The sequence below is a fragment of the Eubalaena glacialis genome, chromosome 16, assembly GCF_028564815.1.
Source record: "Eubalaena glacialis isolate mEubGla1 chromosome 16, mEubGla1.1.hap2.+ XY, whole genome shotgun sequence".
Lineage (NCBI taxonomy): Eukaryota > Metazoa > Chordata > Mammalia > Artiodactyla > Balaenidae > Eubalaena > Eubalaena glacialis.
In genome coordinates, this window is record NC_083731.1 from 65370961 (window position 1) to 65391347 (window position 20387).

General features: G+C 35.9%; 1 protein-coding gene across 7 annotated transcripts in view; it reads right to left on the bottom strand.

Moving 5' to 3' along the window:
- VWA8 (von Willebrand factor A domain containing 8) overlaps positions 1-20387 on the bottom strand; it is a 364541-nt gene that overhangs the window by 186487 nt on the left and 157667 nt on the right. For all 7 annotated transcript variants that reach the window (XM_061170620.1, XM_061170619.1, XM_061170622.1 and 4 more), the window contains one exon: positions 6106-6182. In XM_061170620.1, coding sequence (XP_061026603.1) covers positions 6106-6182 — 77 coding nt within the window. The remainder of the gene's footprint in view (positions 1-6105; positions 6183-20387) is intronic.

Sequence of the window (20387 nt, forward strand, 5' to 3'; positions counted from 1 at the left end):
TTGAGCATACATTGGGAAAATCTCACTGAAGAGAAAGTTGGGACTTTGCTGGGGGACCTGAAAACTCTATATTTACAATGGGCACCAGTATTAGAAAAATAAACAAGCATATGGGTCATGCTAATGATTGGACCTGTGTCATCGTCTTCTTATATGAAGGGTAGCAGATGAAAAAAAATCTGGTAACATAAGAATTTCAAAACTAAGATAATTCTGATTTTAATACAGAAGTATACTTTTATCCAAGGAGGAAATATAGCTACAGAAGTTGACATATCAAGTGTCCTCTTTAATGTCAAATTAACATAATATTGTGGGAAGAGAAGTAAATAAATACACTTCACAAATGTAAGCCATGTAGTCTCCTCTGCTTGAAATATATACCATAAAAGTCATTATACTCATTAATCTTTTAAATTATCTAAATCATACTCTTAGGACAACATCTTGATTTTAACTAAAAACATGAATTGCCTACCTTGCTCATTTTATGAGATCTGACCATTAAAACATAAGATGGCCATACTCAAAAGTACGTTGGTTGTATGTTTTCTTCATGTATGTTTGGTGATGGTTTTACTTATCAAGATTATGTTTTGAATGGCGCATAACTAATTTTGTTGGAATGCATCCATAAACTAAATTGAGTGTGACTGATTACTTAGATGGTAACATTGCAAATCCATTAAAAGGAATCTAAAATTGACAGAGTTAACGACATTAAAGAGGTCACCCATAGATCAGAGAAGTTCCGAACATTTTTTTTGACTGCTATTTTTAGATCTTTTAAAACATATGTTTCTCTTAAGGCAATTTCATGAGCTTTAATTTTATGACAAATATAGTCATAAAGTTGTACATAATAAAGAAAAAAACTGTCCACATTGAAATTGGTGGGAATGTCAGTCTATTTAATGAAAATCCTTTAATAATATATATTTTAAACAGAAATGGAGATTTTTTTACTTCCAACTTTACATAACAAATTAAATATCAAATACTGACAAATACAGGTACCCCAGTATCTAAATGAGTAGATATTTTATTTGTCATACTATCATCAATCAATGATATAGCAATGAGTGCTATAAGGAAAAATAATAAAAATCTGTAACTTTGAAAATTTTATTACATTTTGAATTTAGAAAGTTTTTTCATAGAAAATATATTTATGTAGCCAATATCAGAATTACCATGGGATATAATCAGCAGGTAATTCTTTACTATTTATGAATTATTTGCTACTTTTCAACAAAAGATTGGTATAAGGGACATTCTAGGTAGAAAGTAAAGCATAGTACAGTTGGCCCTTTGTATTCACAGTTTCTACATCATGGATTCAATCAATCTCAAATTGAAAATATTTGGGACAACAAAAAATTCCAGAAGTTCCAAAAAGCAAAACTAGAATTTGTCATGTGGCAACTATTCACACTACATTTACACTGTATTTACAACTATTTATATAACATTTACATTGTATTAGGTATTATAAGTAACATAGAGATGATTTAAAGTATATGGGGGGATGTGCACAGGTTATATGCAAATACTGCACCATTTTATATAAGAGACTTGAGCATCTGTGGATTTTAGCATCCATGGGGGTCCTAGAACCAATCCCCTACAAATAATGAGGGATGACTGTATCTCTAATCTTCTAAACTTTCTAAAGCACATTGAATACTGTCTTCTTCTTGCCTATTCAAAGATATTAGAATAAAGACCTAAGAGATATTAAAAATGACCTTGTCAACGTCTATTACTCAGAGATGAGAAAACCAAGACTCAAAAAGAGATTCAAATATAGACAGCCTCAAAGACATATAAAGGTTGAAAATCAATTAATCATTCATATAAAAAAGTTTAAAAATAAACAGCACTTTAAATCCAAAGAAAATAAAAGAAAGGGTATAATAAAGATAAAATCAGAAATTATTGAAATAGAAAAGAAACATACAAAAGAGACATTCAACAGTGCCAAAAGCTGGTTGCTTGAACAGACCAATAATACTGATAACTCCTGGCAAAACTGATCATGAAAAAAAGAGAGAAGACAAATAACCAATACCAGGAATAAAAATGATAATATCATTACTGGGCCTAAGGACATTGAAATATCATAAAGTAGTATTATAAACAACTTTATGCCAATAAATAGAAGACAAGGAATAATTCCTAGAAAAATAAGATTTATTAAAACGTCTTATAACTATTAAAGATAATGAATTATAAGCAAAAGGCCTGTTTACAATGAATGTGATGGTGACACAGACCCAAGAATAATTACTAAGTACATGTTACATTTCTTTGCTTCCTTTCTTGCTGATTGTATTAACTAACCTTCATAATCTACAGTCAGAATTAATTGAGCTAGCTCAGCCTAATGTATCTTTCTTTAAAAATATTTTAATGTCCAATATACAGAAATCTAAAAACTGCCTCACCATACAAAGGGACCCTCATATAAAGTGACTTCCGTATTTCTGAGCATAAATTTGAGAGCTGATTTCAACCTCTGAAGTCATCCTTAAGAGAAAAGTTGGTTTTCTGCTTGATTATTTTAAAATATAAAATTTAAATTCATTTGTCTTGGCTCTAATTTATACAATTAAGTGGCATCAGTATATACTTCATTAAAACTTTCAAGTAATTACGTATTTTTAAGGGCACCGCTAAACAGTACAGACTAAACACAATGAAACCAAAATGAAAGAGATAAAATAGCACAAATAAGAATGAATAACTGCAATGCTCACTGTATCATCCTTAAAACATAAAATATGGGTCTTGCCGCATGTCTTGTGGCTCAAAAACTGGAACTGTGATATGTTACAAATAAGTTATTCAGGTGAAACTAGCAAACATTTTGATTCTTTCATTATTTCCCCCAAACTTTGTTCATGTAGGAAGAAAAACTGGTGGAAAGGCTTAAAGGTGAGGAAAAAAAGGAGTTAATTTTTTAGATTAAGTGGAACATGAAAGGCTGAAATAATCACAAACAAGAACAGTATTACAGCTCCTTAAAGATAGAGATTATGTTTCTTATTTCTTTCCATATCTCCTAAAACACCTAGTCCTGTAATCTTGACATAGTAAATTCTTAAAAAAAAAAAAAAAAGGTAAGTTGAAATTCCTAGGTTTACATAAGGCATAATTCATATAAAGAAGAACTGTGAGATGATATGGGAATAGGCTAGAAATTTTCTGAAGCTATGTATTAGGTGAGCTATAGAAGTTTAGGAGTTGAGATGACCTAGCCATGCCCTATTAAAATCAGTAAATTAAAATTTGTACAAATTTTGTTAAATTTATTCCTAAGTATTTCATGTTTTTATGCTATTATAAAATGTATCTAAATATTTTAATTTTCCCATTGTCCATTGCAATTATATAGAAATACAACTGATTCTGTACGTTGACCTTGTATCCTGTGACCTAGCTCAATTTACTTTTTAGTTCTGATAGTTTTTTTTTTTTTTTGATTTCTTAGGGTTTTTAATATACACAATCATGTTGTCTCTAGACAATTTTACTTCTTCTATTTAAACATATGTGCCATTTATTACTTTTTCTTGCCTTACTGCACTGGCTAGGACCTCTAGCATAATGATGAAAAGTGAATATCCTTGCCTTTTCCCCAATCATAGGAGGAAAGTTTTTTTTTTTTTTTTACCATTAAATATAAGTTAGTTATAGGTTTTCCATAGATGCCTCTTAACAGGTTGAGGGAGTTTCCTGCTATTTGTAATTTGCTGTAACATTTTATCATGAATGAGCACTGCATCTCACCAAGTGTTTTTGTTTGTTTGTTTGTTTTTTGGCAATGACTGAAATGATCATATGGCTTTTCCTTTATGCTGTAAATAGAGTGAATTAAATTATTTGATTTCAAATGTTAAACCAACTTTATATTCCTGGGATAAAACCCACTTGGTTATGATGTATTATCCTTTTTATATATTGTTGAATTTGATTTAATACTTGTTAAGGATTTTTGTATCTATGCTCATGGAAAATACTGAACTGTAATTTTCTTATATTATGCAGGTTTGCTGGTAAAAAATACTCTGTTTTTGTTCATCCAAGAATGTCTGCATTTCTAAAGAATGTTTTGCCAGATATACTATTGTATACTGACTTTTTTTTTCTTCTTTTGGCTCTTTAAAAACAACTATTTCACTGAATTGTGGTATTTATTTCTCATGACATGTCAGTAGTCATTTTTATGATTTTCCTCCTATATGTAATATGTCTTTTTTTCGCTGGCAGCTTTAAAGATTTCCTTTTTCAATTTTCAACAATTTGATTATAATGTACTTTATTGTGGTTTCCTGCTTATCCTGCTAGAAGTTCATTGAGCTTCCTGGATTGGTGACTTCATGCTTTTCATCAAATTTGGAAATTTTTTCACCATTACATCTTTAAATATTACTCTGCCCCATTCTTTGTCCTTTTTTTTTTTTGAAACTCTAATTGCCCATATGTGAGACTGCTTTTTTAAGGTTGCTATTTCTGTACTGAGAATTCCTAATTATTCCCTCATTATGGTCATTCCCCCTTTATATGCCCTTTATATGCTTGAACATATTTAAGGCAACTGTTTTACAGTCCTTGTCTGCTAATTCTATCATCTATCATTTTAGGGTCTATTTCTATTGACCATTTGGGGTCTATTTTCTGCTTATTTGTATGCCTAGTAATAGTCTATTGAATGCTTCATATTGTGAATGCTCTGTTGTTAAATGTTTGGATTTTGTAGTCTTCTTTCACTGCTCGGTAAGTTTGTTCAACTAAGCAGTTAATTCACTTCTGAATCAGCTTGATTTTTTTCAAAACATTTCCCCCCAACATACATCCCCTTAACTTTTAAAATCCTTTTGTATGAGAAAAACTTACAAAATAGTGTTAAATAGCAAACATCCTTGTTTTTTCAAGAGTTATTTTTAAATGTATTAAGGGTAGACATAAAGTAGCTTTTACTCTAGGGACAGATTGATCCTACTTCTAAAGCATAAACTTTACAGGATATCTTGTGAATACCAGGAGTAAGTTTAATGAAGTCTCTTAACCATGTGGGAGCTCTGGTAGTTGTTCAGCTCACCAGTCCCTAGTGTTTGTTCCTTTCCCAGTGTTTGTGAGTCTTGTCCAGTTTTATAGTTCTTTATTGTGGTAGGACTAACCTGGTACTAGTTACTCCATCACAGCCAGAGGTGTAAATGCCAAGAAGGAGTTTTTGACCATCTCTCAGCTTCACTTTGGTCCTCTTCTCTTTCTCCCTTAGTCCACTAACTCTACCTTCTTTTCTCCTACATTTTCCTCTCAAGAACACATCATTATTTAGTGAAAGGATCCAAACCAGAAACCAATTCTTGTAACTCAATCCAGTGTTATTTCCACTACACAATATTTTTGTTAATTTCCTGGGATTAAAACAATAACAATTCAGTCTACTTTTAAGTTGCTTATTACTTGGTATATTCCTTGATTTTTTTTTTTTCTCTCTCCACTTTGGTGGATCTGCTGCTTATATTTTATTTTTAAAATATTCAGAACAGGTTCATTGATAAAGCTAAAAACAATCCATGTTGAGAAAATCTATTTGATTAAAAGCTATCCCTGGACCAGCATTCTGACCACGCAAAATTAAATAATCCACAAAGTGTTTTCAAGGAAGGCAAGGAGACTAATAACTTACTGCTTCATAGTTTTGACTTCCTTATCTCACACCTGAGATTCATATAGCTTATGTTTCTCCTTGTGAGCGATTTTAGCTTCCTGTTAGAGAGTGGGCTTAGGCTCTACATATTATTCTTCTAATTTAAGAGCCTTTATGTTGATGAAAACTGCTTCCTGAATGTAATGTTCATCACTCTTTGTCCACAAAATATCTATTAATTCATGTTTATAAAGTATTAGTCACTTTAAAAATAAATTTTGCATGGTTTTATTACCTTTTAAGGAGAGGAGAGATAACAGTAGGAGGAACAGAAATGAAACTGGTATATTAAAAATGGGCCTTTAAGAAAGTATTTTTAAATTGTACTGGGAGCAAAATAAATGACTAAACCAGATCTTAAGAGGTTGTGGGTTTTATCCTCTTACCTGTGCAACTGGATATATTCTCGAGGTCTGTTGAGCAGGTGAAGGAATCTATCAGCAATCTTGTTTTTTCCTACGCCCTGTAATTACACAAAGAAGCATTAAAAGTAACTTTTGTCTGGAGGTAAAATAAACCAGAAGAATCTCTTACCAAAACCTACTTACTGTTTTAGCTTATTGTTAATGAAAACCAAACGAGTAAACGTATACAGCACACCTTCTATGACATAAAGGTTTTTCAAAAAAAATTTTACTTCTAAATACAGTAGCTCTAAGTTCTTATTTAAAAGGAAATTCATAATTATTTTTAGCCTTCTGTGACTTGTTTTTTCTGTTCTATAATTTTACACTGAAGTGTAGACATTAGAGCAGAATATTATCTATTTCAGATGCGAAGAATGGTATTAAAGGAAATCCAGTAAGTGTAAAAACAATGATTTTTCTAATCAGCTCTTCAGAAGTGTGGTTTTTAGTTATATAAAGATAAATATAATACTGTACTTCTGTTTTAATCAAACACTAATTTCTTCTCCTTTTATCCTACTTTTTAGTCCTTTAAAACCTTGGAAACCTAAAATTATAACCAGGGTTTATTAATAAGTCTCAACTATATCTGTTCTTCCTAGAAATGTCCTCATTTCCTTACCACTTACTGATGGCGAGAGTTGCTGTCCTTTCGTAGCGGACAGACTGTTAAAAATGGAATCCACTCCCATGCCACTGCTCCATTTTAAAGTTTTCACTTAGAGGTGGAATACTCTGTTAATGGGATGTAAATCTTTTAACAAGTGGGTTGTGTGGGAAGAGTAAAAGTGGTTAAAAAAGCTGAGTTCTGTAACATATGTTCCAGCAATAAATAACACTTATTGATTTCTTATAATGTTCACATTCGAATGTATGGTAAAATAGCTATGTGGGCTTTAAATGGCATGTTGCAATCAACATAAAATTTTACGTAAATAAATTCAGGTGAGTAAAATGTGTGTTAATATATCAGCTCTGTTCAAGAAACCTAGAGAAAAACATATATCATAAATGCATTGTAATGTCAGAAATACAAAGGATTTCTTGAAAGAAACAAGTCATGAAAAACTACTATGGGGAGCTCCTGCTCCCTCCCCACTTCCAAAATTACAGAGTCAGCCATGCCTTTTCAAACTCCTCCTGAGCACTGTTTTAGGAGCTTACAAGTCCCATAAATGTAGGACAATGCAATGTGAAGTCCCAGGCTGCCGCTAAGAAGCTCTTTTACTATGTCTTCTTTAAATGTGTTAAAAAAAAAAAATTCAACTGAGTAAATTTTAAAGATCTTATTTTTTTAAATAAATTTATTTATTTATTTTTGGCCGCGCTGGGTCTTCGTTGCTGCGTGCAGGCTTTCTCTAGTTGTGGCGAGCGGGGGTTTCTCTTGTTGCGGAGCACAGGCTCTAGGCGTGCAGGCTCAGTAGTTGTGGTTCGTGGGCTCAGTAGCTGTGGTGCACGGGCTCAGTTGCTCTGCGGCATGTGGGATCTTCCCAGACCAGGGCTCGAACCCGTGTCCCCTGCACTGGCAGGCGGATTCTTAACCGCTGCACCACCAGGGAAGTCCCTAAAGAGCATATTGACTTTATTCAGTGATTCATGTATTGGGCAGCATCCCATCTAGCAGACAGAAAGGAGCTCTGAGAAGCTATACAAAATGAAAGACTTTTATAGGCAGAAGGGAGCAGGACAAGGAAGTTATACTAGCAAAATTGTTATACTAGGTTGGGACAAGGTCACTTTCCTTTAGGGGAAGGCAGGGGTCTATCAGGCAAATGACCTCACTAGTGCTGACCAGTGATTCCTCATTGACTGGTTTAAGATTCCATTTCTGGGAGAGGCTGAAACTGTTACCTAGTTAAGTCTGGGTTTTGTGACGTAGGATTTAGCATAAGTGACTCCATCTGGGGCCAGTTGTCTTGTTTTTAACAGATGTTAGGGTCTTCAGAACTCCAACCTCAGACGTCTTCTAGTTCCATATACTGTCTCTGGGAATCTCACCCACTCCCTCCCACTCCCTTGACTTCAGTCATCACATATGGCTCACACTTCTTTCCTAAGCTCTAGCTGAGATGAGATTCCCCATTCCTAATTGTCAGCTGAACTTCTGCACCAGATGTTCATACTAAACTCATTATGCCTCCACCCAGACTTACTCTTCTTTTTTTTTAACCCCAATATAACAGTATTGTCATGTACCCAGCTGCTCAATGAATGAATCTCGGAATGTTTTTGTCTATCTTTTCCCTGATCTCATTCAAACTGTCACTAGAATCTTTGTAGTCTCTATTTGAAAAACTTTTTTCCTTCCTTCCTTCCTCCCTCCCTCCCTCCCTCTTTCTTTCTTTCGCTCTTTCTCTTTCTTCTTTCCTTCCCTCTCTCCCTCCCTCCCTCTCTCTCGCTTTCCTTCCTCCCTCCCTCCCACTCTCTCTCTTTCTCTCTCTCTTTCTTTCTTTCTTCTCTTTTCTCTTTCTCTTCTCTCCTTCCTCCCTTCCTTATCTCCCTTGTCTAATTTATCAACTGTTTTAGCACCTAATGTTATAGGTACTGCACTAGCTGAGTAGGATACAACGGTAAATAAAATAGCTACAGCTCCTGAGCCACACTCATAGCTTACAATCTAGTAGGAAACACAGACAATTAAGCAAACGTAACAGATATACATGTGATAAGTGTTCTGCTGCGGGACATCCAAAAGGCTTGAAGACTTAACCAAGGGCTCAGGAAGTCCCACTATGCACAGTGATATTTCAGTTGAAATATCAAGGAATTAAAGAGGTAAAGGGAAGGAGCAGAAAGAGGAGTGTTCCAGGAACAGAGAACCGTATGTGTGAAGGCTTGTGGGCACTAGTGAGCTGGAGAGCTGGACAGATCTGAGGGATGTCAAGGAGCAGGAATGAGGAAGGGTAAGAAAGGAGGCTAGAGCAGGAGGCAGGGCCTAGCTCTGGAAGTCTTGGAAGCCACGTAAAAGTGTTTGGACCGTTTCCTGAAAGCACCAAAAGGCCACTGAAGCAGAGGAGTAATAGGATCAGATTTTCATTTTTGGAAAATCACTCTGGTGAAACGATCTGGCAGAGAGCAAGACTGAAAGCAAAGGAAAGCCGTTTGGAACCTCCTTAGAAAGCTCAGGCAGGAGATGAAGGTGGCTTAAAGTAAGGAGCAGAGAAAAATGAATGTATTTAAGAGATATTTAAGGGAAAGAACTAACAGGACTTGGTGATGGACTGGACGTGGGGATGAGCAGCCAGAGAAATCAACCTTTCTGTCTTGGGCCACAGGGTGGAAGGTGACGCTACTTACGGCACATGAAATAGGGGAGGGGAAGTGCATTTGCTGGGTGGGAGAGGAAAGTCTAGTTTAAAAAAAGGCAGTTTAACTTTGAACATGTTCACTTTGCAGTGCCTGCTTCCCATATCTGCTCCTTCCTCTCTAATTCGCTGTCACTACTCCAGGGCAGCCCATCGTCATCGTGCTCTGACTCCTAGAAAGGGTCCTCTTTGGTCTCCCGCCTCCGGACTTACAACTGGCCAGTCCACAATTTGTTTAGTTATTTTTCTGAAACAGAGATCTCATCAGGTCATTTCTGGCTTCATTTGAAAAGCTCTGATGATTCCTTCAAGGAAATGCTAAAAGCATGACCTAGGAAGGAATTTCTGTAAATATCCTGAGCAAAAAGAAACAGTTACAGCCATTTGCTCTTTCCAGTCATCATTTTCACCTAGAACAGAAAACCCTCAGGATTACTTTTAGCTGAATAAATACATAAATAGCATCTTATTTTTCCATTATAAAAGCTACACATGTTCATCTTTCTTAATCGGAAATTTCGAAAACAAAACACTACCCAATGTGCAACTACCAAAAGAACTCTGTTACCATTTTCATTTTGTTCCTGTGCATATTTATCTTTACTTACTAGTCATTATTCTGTATATACAATTTGTATCCTTTAATTTAAAAAAGCACAAAATAAATAGTTTTTACATCATAATTGACTCTTACTGAGGAAAATATTTAGTGAGTGAAAATTTAAAAAGGGAGAAGCAACCTGTAGAATGAGAGATTCTAAAAACTACAAATTGTCTCATAAGGATGACCCTTACTGTCATCATTACCGTTCCATCCCATTGTGTTCTTTGTGACAACGTATTAGAAAGAAGGACCTTCACAGAGGTAGGAGTCAGACGGCCCTTGACAGGGTTAGGAGGAAGAGGGGCTATATTAAGCCCCACAGACACGGGGACAGGAGGTAAACCTGCTTCCAGCTTCTGTGAGACCAAGGATCAGAGACATGACTTCAAGAACTCTGAAAGATTCTGGGACTCTTTCAACGTTCTCAGGCTCATTATTTCAGTTACCCTGTTTCCTCAGAGAGATCAGAAGTAAAACCCTGTAAAGAAAAAGAGCTTGCCTTTCTGGGCTAGAAGATACAGGACTGGGAAAGTCTATCCATATCTTGTCAAGGGGGGCAAGGAGCAGAGTGGGAGAAAAGGGCTAAAGAGGAGCCGAGAGCAGACAAGAGAAAATGGGTCTAGGGGTGGCATCTGGGCTACGAGTAATTGTCCTCGGATGGAAATGTTGAAGGATCCCTCACAGCAGATGAACTTGCAAGCGTGCCATGCTGGCCCTCTGCAAGTCTCACCCAAACAGCAGCCAGCCGTCTCCAGAACCTCTGTGCTGCTGCTTCTTTGCTGAGGTTGTTTTTTCTGACTCATTTAGGCTGCCTTTCCCCATCTCTCTGCCACCTTCCACTCACTCCTTAGGGTTCTGATGAAATGTCCCAGCTTCTCTGAAGCTTTGCCTGACTCTCCCAATGCTTTCTCTCCTTCAACTCGGAGCACCAGCGTGGTTTCCTCTTTGCGTCCCTAAACCACTATCTTTCACAGGCCTCACCACACTGTCCCTTAGTAACGTGTCAGATGCCTCGGCAGAAAGACACACTCCTGGAGGCCGGGATCGGTCCTCTTCCATGTCCCTCTCACTGGCACGCACATGTCACCTGCAGGTAATAACTAGTAAAATTTGAGGAAAGAAGGGACGAAAAGGAAAGGGCAGTCGTATGATTTGCTCTTGCTAAAGGAGGTGGAAACCTCTTTCAGGAACATCCTGCTCCCTTTGTGCCAACAAAGAGGAGGAAACTGACATTTATGGAGCCCGCTGCTATACGCGTACACACCCTTTCAGTGCTTCACCACTCAAATCCTCGTGCCAGCCATGTCAGTAGGAGGTAATGCTCCTGTTTTAGAGAAAAGCAAACTTAAGTTCTAAGCAATTAAGACCCTGCACACAACGGGATTTTGAAGGCAAATCCACTCTGACTTAAAAGATTGGGCTGTTTTCTGTTTCACTATATGGCAAAACAGAATGTCAGGAGGTAGCCTCCCTGAATTGCTTTACATGAGAGTTTATAGCCTAATGTCGTGGAGTCAAAGATCAGTTACTCCAAGATTATAAAATAGCCTAAAACATGTGTCCAGGAACTCCCTGTATGGTATCCAAGGTTCAAGAGGGAGAAGGTGAGGAAGTCAAGCTGGAACTTTTCTTCTGCAGTAACTTTTGCAAATTCTCTCAGTGAACGTGCATTAGTTACGTAATCAGAAAAAAATTAAAACTAAATAGTACACAATCCCAAACATTTCCATAAACGGGTTCCCTGTAACAGAGTCAAAAAACGGTACTCGGAAGTCAGACAAAACAACATGCTTTTCAATTGCACTACCAGTTTGCATGGCTTTAAACACACTTATAAAGTTCCCTGGCAAAGTCATAACCTCCTTTTCAAGCAGGAATAATAAAATCCACATCCCTGCAATTTCCCTTTGAAATAATGTGTTGCTATAAATGGCAAAGGTATATTCTTTGGTATTTTGGTCATTAGGTACAACCAAAGCAGCCATAACAAATACTGTGGGGAAAAAAAAATCAATGTGTCTACAAAAGTAATATACAAATTCAGAACAAAGGCAAGAAAGATATTCACTAAGAAACACTGGACAGATAAACTGAATGTTAGAGAGAATGTGCAGCATGGCAAAGAATTTCCATATTGCAATTCAGGCAACTTCATAGCAAGAGGTTTGAGAAAGGATACAAAATAATGTAATATAAAATAAAGATGAGTGTCATTATATTTGATGAAACCAAATATTTCATAGCCTTGGGACTCCTAGGCCGCTGTAGCTACTAGAAACAGGGCACATTTAGTTATCAATTTCCCTGCTGCCACTACCAGCTGGGGACACAGGCGGGAAAATTTCTGGACAAACTGTTCAGCCCCTCTACAGATATTAGATAATTATTCTGGCATAGCAACATGGTATATTTCTGATCTGACACATTAGCAATCTGCCAGGGCTCAGTTCAAATGATTAATTAACAAAATTCACACATTCTTTAATTTTGGCAATAAAATATTCACAGCATCTCAATACTAAATAATTCAACAAACATTTGCTAAGCCTATACCAGGAGAAAACTAAGTCCATTAATTATAAGCCTATAATTAATAGATGGTATGAGATACAAAGGATTATATAGAATTATGTAATAACAGTGTGTATAGAGTCCTCCTTAGTATTAAATGTATGTTTACTGATTTTCATAGTGTATAAAAGATTTCAAAATTAAATGCTATGAAAATTCAGGAAAAAAAGCCTGGGAAGAAATTCAGAAAGAAATTTCTAGGGCTTCCCTGGTGGTGCAGTGGTTAAGAATCCGCCTGCCAATTCAGGGGACACGGGTTCAAGCCCTGGTCCGGGAAGATCCCACATGCCGCGGAGCAACTAAGCCCGTGCGCCACAACTACTGAGACTGCGCTCTAGGGCCCACGAGCCACAACTACTGAGCCCTTGTGCCACAACTACTGAAGCCCGCGCCTAGAGCCCGTGCTCTGCAACAAGAGAAGCCACCGCAATGAGAAGCCCGCGCACCGCAACAAAGAGTAGCCCCTGCTCACCGCAACTAGAGAAAAGCCCGCGGGCAGCAACGAAGACCCAATGCAGCCAAAAATAAAATAAATAAATTTATATTAAAAAAAAAAGAAATTTCTAGCCTGGAAGAAATGAATATGGTTTAATTTCATTATGTAAATTAATCAAGAAGTTAAATTGGCTTAATGAAATTTACTTTAAAAAATACTTCCTCATTGGAAGTTCATTGATATTGGTATAATTCTGATAAAATGTTTATATTCATGAAAGTGGGTCAATACCTCTAAGGATAAAGAGAACAGGAGAATGTATCTTTCAACTTTAAAAGGGACTCAGGAGGTACATCAACTACATGCAATGATCATGCTTTGTTGGGATTCTGACTGAAACAAACCAACTGTAAAATGACATTTTGGAGATAATTCAGGAAAACTGAAAATAGGGTATCAGAGTATATTAAGGGGTTATTATTAATTTGTTAGGTGTAATAATGGGATTGTGATTATATTAGAGATAAAAACTGAGCTACTGTAAGAAAAACGCATTATGTATTAAAAGATAACATATAGATAATATGTTCAATACAGATAAAACAAGATGAACAAAATGCTGATAATTGTTGAAACTAAGTTATGGGTACAAAGGAGTTCATTATATACCCTACTTTTTATAGAATATATTAAAAAATTTCATAATAGAAAATTTTAAAATGCCCTGTACTTTGTATGTAAAGCATAGTTCCTGGCCTAATTATAAGCACTCAACATAAGTGAGTTATTATACACTATTATTGTTGTTGTTGTATTACTAGTATAAGAGTTAGTGTGGTATGGTGAAAAAAATGCAAGAGATTTGGAGATCTGAGTCCTAACTCAATCATTAACTAGCTATGTGATCTTGAGCAAATATTTTAACCTTTTGAGTTTCAGTCTGCTTATTTGTAAAGTATGGAAAATAAAAATATTTATCCCAAAGCGTTGCTGTAGAACTAAATGAAATGATTCTTAAAAGTATATTGGAAATTGTAAAACATAACAATTATTACCATTTTAAATCCTTGCTCATAAGAAATTTGTAATTCAATTATAGATGAAATTAAAAAATCACAACAACCTTAAAAGAAAGATGAATTAGATAGTGATAAAATACTATAAACGTTCAGAGGAAAACAAGATTATTTCTATTTGGGGGTGTCTAAGACAGGCTTCATAGAGGAAAAAAATCCGAGCTCTTGAAAACTGTAGGATTTTCATAGGCAAAGATGAGGGGAAGAAGCACCATATGAAACAAACAATATGAAAAATGGCTGGGAGAACAAAAGGGCACAGTGTACTTAGGGAGGGTAAGAAACTCTGATCTGGAAGAACTAGAACTATACAAGAAGTTTGGAGCCAGGTCATAGGTTGTTTTGAGTGTTTCCCTATGAAAGAGATTTTATCTGATAGGCAAGGGGAAGCCACTTTCAACTTTTAGCAGGAAAATATTCATAAAATTAAGAGTTGCTTTCTAAGATTTATCTCACTGCTGATAGGTCAGAAAGTGCCATGGAATTGGGAAGAGTACCTAAAGAATCAGTACTCTGGAAACATAAAGCACATGAAAGTCAGACAGAGAAGGCCTCCCCTATGAAAATCAGCCAGAGCTGACTTTTTATTTTTTAAGGAAGACAAAATATATAAGAATTTTGGTAAAGGTAAAAAATATAGACTGTGGAATACAAGGAGAGCTTAAGTATAAAAATTTCACCAGAGTGCTATTATCTGGTAAAATGATACAAAGGACTCGCTTAAAATGGAAAAAAAAAAAAAAAAAAAAAGGTTGACAAATCTGGCAAATTATTGGACTATATTCATGTAGAAGTAATTGTGAATTATTAGTTATGCCTCATTAAATATAAATTAAATTTTGATGACTTGCTTTGCAATTTGTCTAACATCAGAAATCAGGAAACATTATATGCAGATGATTAAAGTTTCATTTCTTAAAACAAATACTGTATATTTTAAAAATAATTCTTACGTAAGGGGGGTACCTGAGCATTTTAGAACGCCACATTACTAAAATATTTCTTCCTTCAAGTATCTGATAAAATGCAACTGCCTCTCAAAACTTAAGTATTCTTATTCAGAAACAGAAGTTTATTCTTAAGGAGTTTTTAAACAACAAAACATTATGCACCTATAAGCTGAATCTATAACCCAAAATATTCACAACAAATATTTTGTATATCAAATAGAATATAGCTCTGCAAATCAAAAGAAAATAAGATATGAGGAGGAAGAAAGCTTATTCTTGAGTAGAGTTGTGACAGAAAAAGCATTACTGGCTTGAAAGTAAATAGCCATTTCTCTTTTTTCCCTGTCAGTAAAGCTGAAATAAATAGAAAGTCATGCTATGATTTTTTTAAAAAGCCAGCATGAAACTTCTAATTGCATGAAAGGTACATGTAATGTTATAATTACAGTAAGTAGAAAATAATGCATGTAGCAGCATACTAAAGTGGTTCCACAATATGAAGCATTGTATACTAAGGGAGCATCAAACGCGTAATTTCAGGGCACCCTATCCCTTTTGGCTGACAGGCAGCAATTCTGCTTCATTTACTGGAGGGTCGATGTGCTGTGCCATAAAATCCCACAAAGAAAACTGAAAAGATTTAAAAAAATCAATTTTATTTCATCAAAAGAAGATGTGGCCTACTTTATTTTGCTATGGTAAGTGATTTTATAGACTTGTTTTTAGCTTCCCAACTGTTATGAAACCTTGTCTAACGTCATAGATTCTTAGAAAAGATAGTATTACATGGAAAGAAAAGATGGGATTTGGCTCAATAAAGATGATAAACCTTGAGATACCTCAAAATCAACACTTATTCCCTTTAATTTCCTCATTATAAAAGTTGCTACTGGTAACAGCAATCTTTCAAAACATCTCTAAATTGAAAACTTCGACTATTGAAAAGTTTCTTTCATGAACTTCAGCCAGTTTTTAGTTTGCAAACAGAAGGCTGGGTAAACTGTATCAATCTATAGACAGTTTGTATTAACAGCATTCATTACACTTTATTGTATAATTATAACAACCCACTGCTGGCTTCTCTGCCAATATTTAATCCCCAAAGCTTCAATTCTAACTGACTTGTTCCTTTGTTTTTGGGGTTTTTTTTGAGTAGTCATCATGTAATGTTTTAGAAAGAGAAAGAGTAAAAAAGGAGCCTGATCAATTGCTACAAATGGTTTACTTAGTTTCAAACTAAATCAGGTAATTGAAATAGGTGTTTTCCCAGATGGTTGTCACTTTTCATTTGAGTGAAAACACCAGTGACACTACCCCGTGACAGCTGAGCATCAGTAGACCTTAACTTACCAGCTGTAGCTTCACTTCCTGGTCTTTTTCTTTTTTCATTGTTTTGGTTCACAAGACGGATAAAGGGTGAAGATGAGAAGGTGTGTAAGATATTAAGGTACTGAAATACCACTGATAAAGTAGGGTGTTTTCAAAGGTATCGACGAAGGACCTGAGTTACTATGACTGCAAAAGTACACACTCCTGAAAAAGATATCTCCTAGATGAGCAGGAAAGCACTCTGAGGAAAGCACGGGGAAAGAGAACACATAACTGCATACCAGTCCTTAGAAAAACACGTCTCTGTGGGGTACTTGCTCTGCATTTGCTAGCAAATACTACAGGTGGCTCCTTCTCCCTCATGCACACCAAACGGAAGCAATCAAGGGTCTAACCGTAATGACCCTTATGCTAAGTGAAATAAGCCAGATAGAGAAAGACAAATACTGCATGGTATCATTTATATGTGGAATCTTAAAAAGAAAAAAAAAAGGTTGAACTCATAGAGACAAAGTAGAAAAGTGATTGCCAGGGTCTGAGCAGTGGAGGAAATAGGGAGAGGTTAGTAAAAGGGTACAAACTTTCACTTATAAGGTGAGTATGGTCTGAGGATATATTAGTTATATATATATATTAGTTATATAATATATAACATTATATATATTAGTAATATATATTATAACATAATATATATTATATATTAGTATAACATGGTGCCTACAGTTGATAACACTGTATTGTATAATTGAAATTTGTTAAGACAGTAAAACTTAAATGTTCTCACACAAAAAAGGTAAATATGTGAGGTGATGGATATATTAATTAACTCGATGGGGGGAATCCTTTCAGAATGTATGGTTATATCAAATCATCATGTTGTACACTTTAAATACAATTTTTTGGGTCAATTCTACCTCAATAAAGCTGGGAAAAAATAAAAGTCTAACCACAGAATCTTGTTCATATCTTAAAACAGATGTTAGTTTTTGAAAACAAGTTTGAAAGGAACTGAAGTTGGCTAAAGCACTCAAAAAGTTCTATTTAGATTTTAACCAGCAACTTTAAATCCAGTTTTCACTCGCTGACTTGGTAAATTAAGTATGTGCCAAGTTATATCTCATTTAATTAGCTAAATACTAATTAGCACTTAATTATTATTAGAAAAATTAAATAATTAGTGTTTCATTATTCTGTCCTAGTGATAATGCTGCCAGTCTCTGATCAGATCCCATCAGTAATATAATCATACCCAGCTGCTTGGGCCACTTAAGTATTTTCTCTTACTCCCTAGATTCTGTCTTATTCACTGTTTCCTTCACCAAACAGTTGCAAATTTACTGAATAAGAAATTTAGTCAATTTGTCTTAGAATCTCCTGAAAATAAACCAAGTAAGCCTAAATTTTAAATTCATATTACTTCTAAATCATTTTGGCTACTCATTAGAAATTTATTCTAGGCAGTCCTCTAAAATATATTTGTTGAATGTCTATTGTACGCAAGGCATCAGGGAGGTTGCAAAAATAACTAAGACTTATCAAGGGGCTCTCTCTTTTCAGTAGAGAGGTGGCAGGTGGACGCGTAAGTCTGACAGAAGGCAAAAGAAATCTATAAATGACGTGCTTTAACAGTTCAGAGAATGAGGCCAAACCTTCAGGCTGAAGTGTTCAGGAAGACTTTATTAAAGAAGCATATTATGGAATATTATAACCAGAGGGACATTAGAAATCACCCATTCCAATCCTCTCATTTATAGATAAGAAACAGAAAGAAAAGAAAAAAGACAAAGCCCTTTAAGGAGGAATAGCAATCTATCCAATATCACATACAGAGTTGAAAAATATGCACAGGAAGATAGATCTCTGGGATCCCAGCTTTCTGCTTTTCCATGACACCACACTGCCCTCTGAGATTGGAAGGATTTCAATAGGCAAAGATGGGAGAAAGAAGAGAGCACGCTGGTGACAATCAAAGGCTAAAATATAACACTGATAAGAAGGTATCTGGAAAACAGAGTGTTTATCTGAGGACATGAATTTCAGGGGAGAAATGAGACACAAGGCTGCAAGTGGAGTGGGATGAGACAATGGAAGACATCAACTGATAGCCTAAAAGACTTAGACTTTTTCACTAGATAATTTCATGGACACAGGTAGCAGAATTTACCTATAAAATCTAAGACCATCAATGTCTTAGAGGTTTATAATGAAAGGATAAAAAAACTTTCTGCCATGAAAAAAGCCAGCTAAGTGTAGCAAATTTATAATGAATACAATCTCCATTTTTCAATTTTTCTTTTTCTCCAAAGTGGAGGGTGACAGACTAGGAGTAAAAGAAGGCAAGACACTGATCTGCTGACGACAGGTAGGGTTTGTGACAGCACTGATTGACAGACGACGTTTGTGTGAAATCCCTGCCTCCTGCCTTGCTCCTCCTGAGCATCTTTTGCAGGCTCTACCCAGAGGTTCCTTAGGCAACTCTACGCAAGCCTGAAAACCAGTGGGATCTCCCACCCTCACCGGATGCTGGGGTCCACCCATGTATGTGTAGAGAGGGAGCTGCTCTTCGCTCCACCCAATGCCTAGCCCTTTGCCCTAGTGTCTTGTTCTCTTCTTTGGGACTCGAAATAGACTAGAGGTAGCATACTGGATTTCACATCGACACTTGTATAGCACTCTAGAATACTTTCAAAGCGCTTTCATAGCCTCTTTTTAATTTATCATAAAGAAGAAGCAATCCTCTGCTCCACCTCAGCCCTCATCCTGTATAGCTCTCCCCAGCCCCCAGGGGTTAGAATGTTCTCCCTGTCTCTCTGGTTACTGGCTAGGCTCTAACTTTAACCTTTCAACCTAGACAACTCTTGTGAAACCCTGACTCTATTATCTACCTCAAATGTAAACCCTGCCTTTACCAGGAAACTCCTTCTGTATCCCACCCACTAAACCCCAAGGACATCAGTATCATCTAGGATATTTCAAAGCTGCTTGAACATCATAACTTGACCCCTAGGGACCTTCCTTTTGAAAGCCTGTTCCTCAGCAAAAATTATTCCTCAAGCCCCAGCTCTGTGTATTCTTGGTCTACTTTCTTTGCCTACTCTCTTGGTCTACTCTCTGGTCTGCAGCTGTTGAGATGCCAGCAGACTGTGTCTAAGGCAATTCAAATAACAACAGAAGTCCTGAAAAAGATACACTGAGTATAGCAGGGTTTAACGACTTATAAAAAGTTTGTGAGGTACTCTGGGCTATGAACCCATCACTTTGCGAAGTGAGATGAGAGTCATCAGTTTTCAGAGTCAGATGAGAATTTGACCTCCTGGGCTTCAATATCAAGTACTGAATACTGGACTGTTAACTGATCTTCAGCCTCCCACTCTGGTACATAGACTCATCAGGACTTTTTAAATAGTGAAAAAAGACCATGAATACTTTATTGCTCACCCTTTAATTCTTGTTCAGAAAAAAATAAAACAGAGTATTAAAGTCCTTTTTAACAACAGAGTGACCCACAGATTTAATTCTAACTGAGCACCTATCATGGGCCAGGGACTGTGTGAAGTGCTTTCCATGCATTATTTCATGTGACCCATACATTAGCCCAATAGCGTGCACATGATTTGCATTCCTAGGTTAGATATCAGGAGACTGAGCCTTAGTAAGATTAACAATTTGCCCAAAGTCACAGATATCTGTGAAAGAGTTGCAATTGGACCTCTAGCCAGCTAACATCCAAGCCTGTGAACTCAACCAGTAAATCACCCAATTGGCCCTTTTTTATTTTAAAAAAAAAATTTTTTTTTGTAAGTTTGAGGGACTAAATAAAGAATATGTATTGTTTTTATAAGTTAAAAAACAAAAAGACCAAACTTCTTCTGAAAGCTTGTTATCCTTAATTTCAAACTAATTTAAAAAACCAAAGGTGCTGTTCATTACGTCTGTTAATTTCATTGAGGAAAATTATCAGAAGCCTCTAGATATAAAATGTCCATCCAT